We start from the raw sequence: 12,708 nt of genomic DNA, 5'->3' as shown, positions 1-12,708 counted from the left end.
TCATGCACTTTACTTACTTGTAGAAAAATCATACTCATAACTCTTAAGTGTTATGAAAACTTTGGATTTCAGTAAACTGCTTTCTAGCACAATGGTTTCTTAAAACACTGACACAGGAGATTGAGTTATGGACTGAATGTTCTGCAGAATCTGGAGCAAGATCAAGCTTCTCTGCTGTTAAAAGTAAATAAATGGGACATTATTTCTCAACACTTTTCTTTCAGTTCTGTGTTGTCCTTAAATAATTTGAATTGTTGATGTTTTGCTACTTTCCTAAGATTTTTCAATGTAGTCAAATCAATATTGGGAAATAACAGTGTGCAATTACAACTGGCTGAGCACTCTGGTCTTGATCCAACAAAATATTTCATTGCAAGCTTTCCCTGCACAGATATGTACACAATGATTTTAAGGGAGCTTTATGAATGCTCAAAATTAATCATCAATCACTAAACATATTAAAGCAGGTATCAAATTTTGCTGCTTAAAGGAGCCCTTTGACCTTGTTTTAATGAGCAGTGTTTGGGATAATTAGGAGTCAAATGACCCAAATTCTTCTACTGCACTGAGGAAACGTTGCCACATTGACAGCACCCAGCTGTAACATGTTATTCCTGAAGCTTGTATCATTGCTTGTACTATGGGAGATGGTTTTATTTTTGTATCTTCTGTGCTCAGACAAACCGAAAAGCTTACACAGTGGTTTTAGTTATGACAACTTCTGATTTGTCTATTCCATCTAGTTTGTCAATAGTATGTTGCCCTAATATAAAGATTTAATATATAAATTTGTCTATTGTGAAATCCTGGAAACCTGTCAGTAGGAGTTCAGGTGCAAGATAAAAAGAGAAAAGTGCAGGTATATATTCAGTGCTTTTTATGCTATATTGAGTGTTTACTTTAAAAGACTGTACTGAGGGTTATCTCACAATCTGTCAACAACCTGTTTGGTTTTGCATTACCTTTTTGTAATACAACAGTGCAAGATACGATATGATCACTAACATAAGAAGGGAGATTGATGTAATTCTTGTGGTTTCTATTTTCATAGAATCCTACGGTTTGGGTTGGAAGGGACCAGAAAGATCATGTTATTCCAACACCCTACCATGGGTAGGGACACCTTCCACTATCCCAGGTTGCTCCAAGTCCCATCCAACCTGACCTTGGACACTTCCCATGTGGGGCAGCCACAGCTTCTCTGAGCAACCTGTATCAGGGCCTCACTACTCTCACAAGGAGGAATTTCTTCCTAAATATCTAATCCAAACCTGCCCTCTGTCAGTTTGCAGCCATTCCCTGTTATCCCATCACTCCATACTCTCTTCAAAAGTCCCTCTCCAGCTCTCTTGTAGCCCCTTTAGACTGGAAGGTTCTCTAAGTTGCTATTTTCTTTGAAGGAAAGCATTCAAGTTATTTTGACAATGATCCAAGCCCATGTGATACTTATAACAAAATGTCAAGGCCAGAATTCAACTCAAACAATTAGCAAAAGTGAACTGGATGTTGATGGATGAGAAAAAACTGGATTTCTAGTTTTTCTCACCTCCGTATTCACTGATCCTTATGTACTGGTTTCTTCTTCAAATAAAACATATACTGAAGTAATTCATCCTTTCCCTCCCCAGGTGGTGCAGAAAGGTTTTAAATAAAAGCAGTAAGACCTTCGTATGCAGTGGTGTGTGATACAGACATTGTAAGATCTGTCATCTCCAGCAGGTTTCAGGACCTGGGATTTCTCCTGCCCAGCTGCTGGAGCCCAGTCTGACATGCCCTCAGTGGGATTCTGGGCCCTTGGACCTGCTATATGATCTCCTACTTGCCACCTAGTCATAGAATCACGGAATCATTAAGGTTGAAAAAGGCCTCTAAGATCAAGTCTAACCGCTTGTCCTGCACAGCCCCGTGAACACCCCAAATCCTGAAGTTCACCTTTTTCCTTTCTAAACAGCATCACCATCCAGGTGAGCTCCCTCCAAAGCTCAGCCTGTAGTTCCACAATGGGCCATCAGTTATGATCTGGAGACTTTTGCCCTTCATCATCACCTTATTTATCCCTTGTCCCTTTGTGTCCCTGCTTTTTGTTTATCCCTTTCCTTTTTATTTCTAATCCCCTTTAAATTAAAACGTCCTTGATCTTGTAACTTTAATGAGACACATGCTCTCACATTCCATGTACCTCCAACAGCCTGTATATCAAACATTTTTGAAAAGCACTTTCCAAGTAGAGTGCATTAGAACTTGCCTGCACGAGTGCATTAGAACTTGCCTGCACCTCAGCAGCCCTATAAATTTATCAGGTAGCATTTCTCATAAATGTGTACAGCCCAGTGTATTCCAACTCTAGTGATACTCAGTCCATTGCCCTTTCCATCAAACATCATCCTGTGAAACATCAGTAAATATGGGGTAACTGAGTGTATTTTGAGAGACTGACTTTAAATTTAGTAAACATTTTTATCATTAAAGTGAGTATACTGGCATTACCTTATGCCATTTTTCATTGTTAGTGCTGAAATATGAAGTTTCCACATTTACTGGTTTAATGTTTCCTTCTTTCTAAAAATTTCCGTTGAGTTGGATGTATTTTACATGAGCCTTCAAAGATATGTGTCAGGATATAGAGATAAATAGTGTGGTCTGACAATTAGCTTTTTCGCATCATCGTTACCTTTTACAGCTCAACAGTGCTCATACTGAAATAAAGGTTTCATCCTGTTGCAGTGAAAAGAAGGAAGGAATTTGTTCCTTTGTCCTCATTTATTGGTTATCCTCATTTACTGATGAATAAGACCACAGGAGTATATTTATTAAGAACTGTGTTTTAGATCAAGGTTTTAATGATGGTTTCAGAATAGTATATGCACAGACTTTTTTACTTTTATAGCAGAAGTATTTCCACTTATGTTGTCCTAACTTATTTCCAGCTGATGATAAGCTAGGAATATTTATAGGTTAGGAAAGGCATGTAAGAGCAGAGCAGGCATAAAGCTGCACAGCAAACATACACAGTGAAGCCTCTCAGCGTCTGGAATTCAGTTTGTGCTTCAGGGCCTCCCTGAAAGATGACTATATCCTCATCTTTGTGCTCAATAGCTCCCAATGGATCTCATCAAGTCCACCCAAATGTCCTTATTTTCTTGTACAGTCCTGGAATCTTTCCCCACCATCCATCTTACCACTCATGACATCCCTTGTGCTTCCCCTCATTCTTAAAATAATCTACGCACCCAGAAAATGCTGCTGTCATCTAAATATTTAATTCAGATCCTATGAGAACAAGGACGTAAAGGCTATATATAATTAAACAGTGCTAGATCACTAATTAACTAAACAATGCCAGAGCACCATTTCACTAAACAGTGCTGAATCACCAACTTAGACATTGTCCCTCTTTTTTGTACAGATAACTGTTAGCACACTCTGACATAACACTGGTTTGCACCAGCCCATGGTTCTTGTAGCAACTTTTACACGTGATTTGGAAAGCCAGCATGGAAGAGACCCCATGCTCCATAGGCAGCATGGATGAGACCTCTCTGGTTTAGAGATAGAAGAATTTTGCCATATGGACACAAACAGGGCCACTTGTGTTTGTGGTGTTGGAGCTGGATGTGATGATCCTTGTGTTGGAGTTGGATGTGGTGATCCTTGTGGGTCCCTTCCAGCTCGGGAGATTCTCTGGTTCTCTAAGACGCCTCATTTTGTTTGCTGGTGAAGACTTGGACCACAGAAATTCCTTTTTACCTACACATGTGAGAAATCCTGAGATGGCTCTGCCTTGAGATTCTCCTTCAAAGAGGAAGAATTCTGGGCTCTGATTCCAGGACTGTTCATGTTCTGAAACTAATTTGATAGCCTCTGGAGGGTTATGGGCTGCTGAGCTTTAGCAGTAGCTGAGATGATGTGTTTTGAATGTCACCTTTAGACTTCAGTGTCTTCAACCAAGCTTCACAACTGGAGGTCAATGGTAATGCTGAGATACCAAAAATAATCACAGAATCACAGAATGGTTTGGTTTGAAAGGGAACTTAAAGATGATCAAGTTCCAAACCCCCTGCCATGGACAAGGACCCCTTCCATTAATCAGCCTTCTCATTGCCATTAACACAAATCTCAGTATTTTTTCATTTCCTCATTTCCTCATTCCCTAAATCAAAATTTTTTCATCCTAGCAAGTGCTTATATATGAAACAGCTTCCGAGTCCCAACGCTTGCACTCCTCTCTTTCCATTCACATATGTCCTGTAGGTCAACAACTTCCACAAACCACATATGTAGAACCCAGGAGGAAACTCAGACAATTCCTTAATAGCCCTACACTAAAACAATGCCTGGAGTGGAGGAATTCTGAAAACAGCTGTAATTCTTCATCCTCACTGTAATTTATTTCTCCTTTGGGCATTTGAACTCAGCCCCACATCAAAGCTGCACAATGAGTATGATACTGTGTTCGTGGCAGCAGAGGACAGATCATGGACAAGCAATTGCTCAAACCAAATGCCACAGTGTCCATAAGGAGAATAAACAACTACATTCTAAAACAATATTTTATGTATAGAACTCATAAAGTCTTTGGAAAAAGAAATTGATGATAAAAAAAATGAGTGAGTTGGCCCAGTCTAACTTTTAGGGATGATGAATGTAGTGAAAGTGAGGGAAGAGACTCCTTGGGTAGGAGGCCACTTTCTGACCTCCTTAGCCAAAACTAACTGGAAGCTAAAAATGATCTATGATGTAAAGGGGAAAATGTGTTTGATGACTTAAATAAAGTCTCAGTGCTGAAATATCGCACTGAACTCTTTATGGCTTCCAGTAAAATAGAAAGGATTTGTTTAAGAGGAATGATAGGGAAAAGGTCCTGATCCTACAGTGTCTTTTCCATGGGGAGTGGATTCCATCAGCATACCTGGGTGGGTGATCCATACTGTCTTTTCCAGCAAAGGGTCACACAGACGATGAAGGAACTGAAACACTGCTCCCACAAGGAAAGACCAAGAGATCTAGAACTGATCAGTCTGGAAAAGGGAAGGATCTCATTAAAGTGCATAAATACCCAAAGGGAGGGTGCAAAAAGGATGGATCTGGGTTCATTCCAAAGGAAGGAAGGAGCAGAAAAGGATCCTAAAAAAGGCTCAGCATGTCCCGCCAAAGTCAGTTTAACATGTCCAGCCTAGGCTGAACCCCCTCATTTTTCCCTGTTGGTTATTGCTCTGTTTATCTGGTTGGCAAAGATCAGTTCGTGTTACATGGAGCTGCAGACAGCTGGACTGACAAATACATTTCTTACATGTGCATCCACAATTGCTAGTCTGGAGTGTTGGCCTTTTGAGCCTGGGTTTGTCCTGCCTTGTTCTTGAAGTGGTCTGAGAGCACCCAAAATTTCTCTCTTTTTTTTTTCCTTTTTTTTTTCCCCCTGCTTCATGGTCCTGTGGGAATTGTGCAGTGTGGAGCTGTTTGTGTAACCTTGGGCTCTACCTTGAGCAGTTTGGGTTTTTCCACATGTAGAGCACTTTTGATCAGTTTAGTGAGTCATGAGTATAGATAAATTGTATTGATACCAAATTTAGACACAGCTTCTTATCAGATATTTTAGTATAAAAAGATATTTTCTTGGAAAAAATGTGACCACTTCTTTAAAGATGCTTTGGTTTCTGGTTCTTCCGAGTTGCCTGGGTAAGATACAATTTATCTGAGCTGGGAAGGGTGAACAGCTCAACCTCTAAGTGATGGAGATTAGAGCATATAATTTTTTTGTTTCTCTGCAGTTACTGTGCTAGGGCAAACCCTGATGTGGCAGGGTTTTCCTCTGTTGCAGAAGCATTATCTCCATGAGAAAGGTCTGGAAGTGCTCTGAGGGAAGGGAAACCTACACCCTAAAAGGAAGAGGATTTAGGTTGGTGCAGCAGGGTGGGGTTGGAGTATGGGGAATGAGTCAGTTTATATAACTTTGTATCTGAAGGCCTGTTTTTGGTAGTTTTCAACCACGGAGGCTTTAAAGAAGCCTCCAGGATGGAGAGTGATCACAGTGTCACCACGTGCAAGTCTCAGTCACTCCATCTTTCAGACCTGGCTGGCTGGGATGACTGATGCTCTTTAGGAGTCCACATGACAAACTGCTCTTCTTTTTTTGTGTGTGTTAGGGGCAATCTCTGGAGGTCCCCTGAGGGGCACTCTTCAGCAGGATGTGCTGACAGGACGAGTAATTGGAGGCCACGAAGCCCAACCAAACAGCTGGAAGTGGCAGGTAATACTGGTGTGTCTTATACTTGAAAAAAGCCTTATATTTGAAAAAAAAAACAACCACAACAGTGAGGAAAGGACAGCTTCTGCTGTCCAAAGCCACACACACTGTTTCTGCAGAGAAATGGCATGGCTTGGGTGTAAAATACGTTGCTGTTTCCTCCAGGTATCACTTCAGATTGCCTACCCTAACGACCCGGGGTACTATGCTCACATTTGTGGTGGAACCCTTATCAGCAGCAAGTGGGTCATGACTGCAGCCCATTGCCTCAGTGTGTGAGAAGGATAAAAAGTGTTAAAACTCCTGATGTGCTCCTCATTCTTGCTGCAGATGGGAGCCAGACCCTTCTCATCCTCCGAGCTCCCCACTGGTGCCATGCCTTGCACAGCTGGACGTCTTGTTGCTCACTTAATCAAGGGAACTGGAAAACTGTTTGCTTTAGCCTTGATTTTACATAGTAATTGCTGACTTCCTGGGAGCGGAAATCAAGCTGATTGCTGATTTGCATAAGAGGAGGTGTATTTGCATGAGTGTGAGCATTTCACATGGGTTTGCATCCCGAGAAACCTGCACAGAGATGGAAAGATGGAACAAAAGGCATGTTTGCTGGCACCTGAGCTGTGCTGTACAACACGCTCTGCAGCAGGTCTGACATGCACCACCTCAGCAATACAGCGGGACACCAACAAGCTGTAACGCCAATAAAGTGTAACAAGCTGGTCCTTCACACTCTGTTTCAGAAAGATGCAGAGATGCAGAATGAACCTTCTTGTTCAAGGCCAAGCTCAGGACTGTGTCAGCTGATGCTGCACCTTCACTTGCTTCACCAGCAAACTGCAGGCAGCATGTTCCTAATTCCACTTAGAATCATAGAGTCATAATTTAGGTTGGAAAAGTCATCTAAAATCATTGAGTCCTGTTGTTAAACCAACATTGCCAAGCCCACCACTAAACCAGGTTCTCAAGTGCCGCATCTACACATCCTTTAAATCCCTCCAGGGGCTATGAGTCCACCACTTCCCTGGACAGCCTGTTCCAATGCCTGACAACCCATTCAGTGAAGAAATTTTCCCCAATATCCAGCCTAATCCTCCCCTGGTGCAACTTGAGGCCATTTCCTCTCATTCTGTCACTAGTTACCTGGAACAAAGACCAACTCCCATCTTGCTAGAACCTCCTTTCAGGTAGCTGTAGAGAGCATTAATGTTTCCTCTAAGCCTCCTTTCTTTTTCCAGGCTAAACACTCCCAGCTCCCTCAGCTGCTCCTCCTCAAACTTGTGCTCCAGACCCTTCACCAGCTTTGTTGCCCTTCTCCAGACTTGCTCACAACAAATTTAGCTACAGTCCCTTGAAAAACCTTTGATGGAAGGTGCTTTGGAAATTATTGCACTGGTGGAAGTATTTACACTGCAAAGCACTTGGTGGGGAGTAGTTTTTACATTAATTATTCTGTGATTGGTTTTCAGGCCCCCAGGAGCATCCTACCGTGTGGCTCTGGGTGAGCACAACCTCCTGGAGGTGGATGGCACCGAGTACTACATTGATGTGGATGCAATCTTCATTCATGATGGCTGGAATCCCAATGACATTGCCAATGGGTAATTATTTTTGAGTAACATCAGATGGTTGAATGTTATTTAGGATCCTGTCCCACTAGCGTGTGTATTCAATCCAATTCCCAGTGAGGCTGGATTTGTGGGAAGCACTGAAAGATGGTGCAAGGGAGATTTCCCAAGCAGCTTCCTCTCTTGGAGGTGTTCCATGGTGTCTGTGTGGACGACCTCAGTCCTGCTTTGTCCAAGATGGAGAAAAGATGGGCCTCTTTTCCCCATCTTGGAAAAAAAACGAATGGATCTTGGATGCACAGTGGATTCAGGGGCTTGCCAGCAGTCACAGCACTGTGTGCATCTGACAAAGGGAAACCAACAAGGGAATGCTGAAGGACTGTCTTAAATCACTCCTCAGAGACATGCCCATCCACCCAAGATGCACCAAAATTCACCCAGAGGTTGGAGAGCTCCAAAGCAGTAGGAGGTTTTTGAGGGATATTAGCCCTTTATCAGTCTGTACTATGGCCTCTTCTCTTCTAATTGCTCCTATTTTCCTCTTGCCTGTGATACCTATAAGGAATAATTAATGATATTTTCAAGGTGCATCATGCCAGGATGTCTGGTTTACGACCGATTCAGGATTTTCAGTAAGGAATCTTTCCCCTACGTCCTGTTTCAGCTATGACATTGCTCTGCTGTGCCTCGAGTCTCCTGCCAATGCCAACGGGTTCATCGAGCTGGGAGTGCTTCCACCTGAAGGAGAAATTTTGCCCAATAACTACCCCTGCTATGTCACCGGCTGGGGGGTAGTTAGTGGTAAGCAAGGGGGAAGTAGGAGTGTTGAGAGTCCCTCCTGATTCCAGAAGGACCACTGTGAAGGTAAAGCTTCCTTCCTCAACCCCTGGAGCTCCTGGGCCATCGTCTCCCCCTTTCCCTGCTAGCAGGGGGCGGCAGCATGGACAGGCTGCAGGAGGTGATGCTGCCGGTGGTCGACCACGAGATCTGCTCCCAGGATGATTGGTGGGGATCCCTGGCAAAGGACACCATGCTCTGTGCTGGTGGAGATGGTGTGAAGGCTGGATGCAGTGTAAGAGCTGTTGTTATCAAAGCATTTTTAAGCTCCTCTCTGTTTTTTCCTATCTCTCCGACCTTGCTGTTCCTTCACTTGGGACCTGTTTTTGCTATTTCTCCACCTGGAATAGCTCTCCTGCAAATCCTGGCCCCTTTGCTGATTTCTGCTGAATACCTCACAAACCAGACCTGCTCCACATTTCTCCATCTCCCCACAGCAGAGAGAAAACCTTCAAGTCCTCAGGGTGTGCCTTTCCCCTCTGATTTTGGAGGGGAGGTTTGCCCTGCCTTCCAGCAGCATGTCCCATGGACCAGATCCTGGGGACTAGGTTGAAACTTTGGCAGTTGCCTCTGCCCTCACCCAAAGGGTGAAGCTGTGGGGAAGTCAGTCCATTCCTCCAACACTGCTGTCACACTGCACCCCGGGCCAGGCAGTGCTTCCCTCTGCTTGTCCACCCTTCCCTCCCCTTCCGCTCTGTTTGCATGGACAGCTGAATTTGCTGGAAGTTTTGGCCATGTCCAACTGCACTATCTGGCCCAGGTTGGGTGGGAAAGGAAGATGCTGTGAGGTTCTCATTATCCCAGAGGTTCCAGGTGGCCCCAACATCAAGGCAAGAAGGTTTGGCTCATGAAGGCAGGGAATACCTGTGACCTCTGCCTGTATTCCCTTTGCTGCAGAGATGGCTTCTGGTAAGAGCCACCATGCAGAGCCCTTAAAAAATTGTGGACAAATACATAACATGTTTGATTATGTAAAGATATGAATATAATAGAGACACATATAGAAATAAAACAGGTTAAACAGTTATACATATTTCAATTACATTATATAAGGTAATTATAGGTCTGTAGATATTTAATGTATTTTTTTTTGTGAGGTTTAATTATGGTAGAACCCTGTTAAAAACCAGGTCCCGAGCCAAGCAAAAGCCTTTATCTTCTCATATATTTTAATCCGAGTTCCTTTCTTTTTCACCACTTTAACTTCCTGGGACTCTTTGTATATACATGTTTGTGAAAAACAAGGGGAACAGCATTTCCCTTCTCCCTGGTCCCTTACAACTGGAGAGTGCACTGATTTTTTAGCAGAGATGCTGGGCAGGTGGACCTTGCAGGAAAGGATTGTGTTTTATGCACTGTGCCCTGGACCATTTGCTTACAGTCACTAAATTTACAATGGTGGTAAGTTAGGGTTTCAGCCCATCCTGGGGGTATATGGGTGTATGTATGTGTGTGTATGTGCATGAGGACTGAGATAACACATAGAGGGGCTGATTTTTCAGCAATTCAGAAGGTGCTGGGCAGTCTCTGCTGTCACACTGCTGGGGACCAGTCAGCCCTTGGAAAAGAAAGCAGCACAAATTTTTATTTTCATGTTTATTTCCATGCTCCTTAATCCTATCCAGTCTTCCAACTGCTCAGATAATTTAGCTCAATATGTTCCTTTCCTTCCTTTGATCCAGGGGGATTCTGGGGGCCCTCTCAACTGCTACAAAGATGATCACTGGGAAGTCCATGGGATTGTCAGTTTTGGGTTAGTGCCCTACTGTAACACCTACCAGAAACCAACAGTCTTCACTCGAGTGTCAGCCTATGTAGACTGGATCTACAGTGTAAGTTGCTTAATGCCTGTGAGGTAACCTGGTTCATCTCCCAAGAAAGCAAGGAGTTGCCAGGGGAATTGGAGTCTTTCATTTATTAGACCATTAGGACTCAAGCTGGGAAATCTGGAGAGGTCTAAAATCAGGATATTTGATGTTACTTCTGGTGTAATCAAACAACAGTAAGGAAGGAGCTGCTGCCTTGGAGCTGCAATGCTCTGCTGAGGACCGTGGACAAAATTCAAGCCAGGCAGGAACTGGGCTCCAAGTCCAAAACATTATCATCATCATTCACCCAGACAAAACCTTGCTGGAGGAAACCATGGAAGGAATCAGCTGAATGGGAAATACAGCAACCATAAAGTATTTCTGCAAGTGCAAGTCCTGCAGTGCTGCACTATCCACCCTCAGCATCACATTGGGGAACGAACAACTAGCCCTTTGCTCCCAGAAATAATGATTGGCACAAGGAGCAACCTCTTCCCAGGCACAAGGGATGGTTATGTGGAAAGGCAGCTGCAAACTATGAGTCATGCTGAAAAGAAAGGTGGAGAGAGGTATTTTAAATCAGTGTGAGGAAGGGGGAGGTTACTGTGGTCCATAAACCATTTTGGGTGGGAACAGATTTTTAGAGCAATCTCCTGGCCCAGCTGGGAACAAACCCTTCTTCAGAGCATCACCTGGGATAGAGACATGCCTTACTCTGGCTCTCTACTGAATTAATCTCTTTTGTGTTTTCCAGACTATGGAGAATAACGGGGGGTTCTAGAGAAGGATCAACTGGTGTATGAATATAAGAGATTAGAATGAAGAATCTCTACTCATTAACCCTCCTCTCATCCCTTCTGAGCTCTCTGGGCTACTAACAGCAAGGTTTGGCTAACAGGGTAATAAAGTCTCAGTGACTGCAACCAGTGACCCATTGCTGTGTTTGCTCAGCCACAGGCACAGCTCAGACCAGGCCAGCAGAGAAGGAGACTCCAGTGAATGCTCCAGTGATGGTGTCCTTAACTTGGGGCTGGGCCGTGGCAGCGAGCACAGCTCTTCAGGGCTGTCATTTTGACACCAAACCCACCTGAAGATGACCAGGATGGGTTTTTCTCATTGAGGGTTTCCTTAGGGATAACCCCACCGTTGGCAAAGGTGGTCAGCTCAGTGCTTCCTGGTCAGTGGGAGCAGAGCAATGTCTGACACTGCCGGGCACAAGTATAAATATTCCTATTCTGTTCTGTTCTCAGAGCAGCCAAGCAGTTTTGCTTGCAGAACTGGGTTATCTTCATATTCCTAAACAAACAGCCTCAATACAGCACTGCTCATACAAAAACCATCTGCCTCAAGTGTAGTGGCAAACTCAACCCACAGAAAGAACAATCCATCTAACTTATTCTTAAATCCACTCTGTACAGGATGACAATTTTTAAAATTAATTTTATAAGACTAAGAGTCCAGAAAAGGGCATTTCTGGAGGGTGCTTTTCTAGAGAGGAAGCAATAAATTCACTGTTAAACAAACCCTTGTGCTGTTAGGTGTGCAGGGGGCTCAGCCAGCTGGGCAAGCCTGTGTGCAGTGCATAATATTTCCAAATAAAAGCCATCTCCCTGTTAGACACACAGCAGGGTTGGTAAAGGGAGGGGAGGAGGAGGAGAGATGTATGTGCACAATAAAGCAGGATTTGTCTTTTCATGAAGTATAAAACCATTCCTTCCCCATCCCTGGACATGTTCAAGACCAGGTTTGATTTGAGCTTGGCCTAGTGGAAGGTGGCCCTGCCCAAAGTAGGGGTGTTGGAACTGGATGATCTTTAAGGTCTTTTTGAACCCACATCATTTTATGATTCTGTGAACTACAAATCACCTTCTTGGAAAACACAGGGAATCCCACAACTTTCCCTTTCCCCCTTTTGCTGTGTATGAGATGCACATTTATGGATGAAGGGTCTTGATTTAGCTCTTCTATCATTCTAAACCACCTGTGTCCCCTCTCTCCCAAACCCTGCACACACCTGGGCCATAGCAGGATTTTAGCAAAATCCTCGCTTTGTGGAATGCACATTTCTCCTCTCCAAAAGCCACTAGAGGGCATTGGCCAACCGAAGGAATATCCAGCACGGTTACCACCGACTGCTAAAGGAGTTTTGCGGGCCAGGAACGGTGACACGGCCTGTCTCAGCCTTGCACTCTGTCCTCCGTGTTTGCTTGCAGACCCACAGATAAGCAATGACGCACAGGAGCTGCTTTTCGCT

The 12,708-nt window shown here is 43.8% G+C and overlaps 1 protein-coding gene across 1 annotated transcript; it reads left to right on the top strand.

The window, feature by feature from the left end:
- Nucleotides 1-4,638: 4,638 nt before the first annotated feature.
- On the top strand, nucleotides 4,639-11,252 carry LOC113991465 (elastase-1-like). The gene is made up of 7 exons (XM_027727834.1): nucleotides 4,639-4,674; nucleotides 6,410-6,515; nucleotides 7,722-7,842; nucleotides 8,474-8,610; nucleotides 8,736-8,881; nucleotides 10,329-10,478; nucleotides 11,209-11,252. The coding sequence occupies exons 1-7, from the start codon at nucleotides 4,639-4,641 to the stop codon at nucleotides 11,233-11,235; spliced, it is 723 nt and encodes a 240-aa protein (XP_027583635.1). The 3' UTR covers nucleotides 11,236-11,252.
- Nucleotides 11,253-12,708: the final 1,456 nt, after the last annotated feature.

Source organism: Pipra filicauda, unplaced genomic scaffold, assembly GCF_003945595.2.
Source record: "Pipra filicauda isolate LSUMZ 115617 unplaced genomic scaffold, ASM394559v2 scaffold1_size10287979_pilon, whole genome shotgun sequence".
NCBI classification, from domain to species: domain Eukaryota; kingdom Metazoa; phylum Chordata; class Aves; order Passeriformes; family Pipridae; genus Pipra; species Pipra filicauda.
This window is presented reverse-complemented; position numbering and strand designations above follow the sequence as displayed.

Coding starts and splice junctions, on each gene's coding strand:
- LOC113991465 (XM_027727834.1), top strand. CDS start 4,639: ATGAATGTAGTGAAAGTGAGGGAAGAGACTCCTTGG. Junction 8,611..8,735: donor CGGCTGGGGGGTAGTTAGTG/GTAAGCAAGGGG, acceptor TTTCCCTGCTAG/CAGGGGGCGGCAGCATGGAC. Junction 8,882..10,328: donor GTGTGAAGGCTGGATGCAGT/GTAAGAGCTGTT, acceptor CCTTTGATCCAG/GGGGATTCTGGGGGCCCTCT.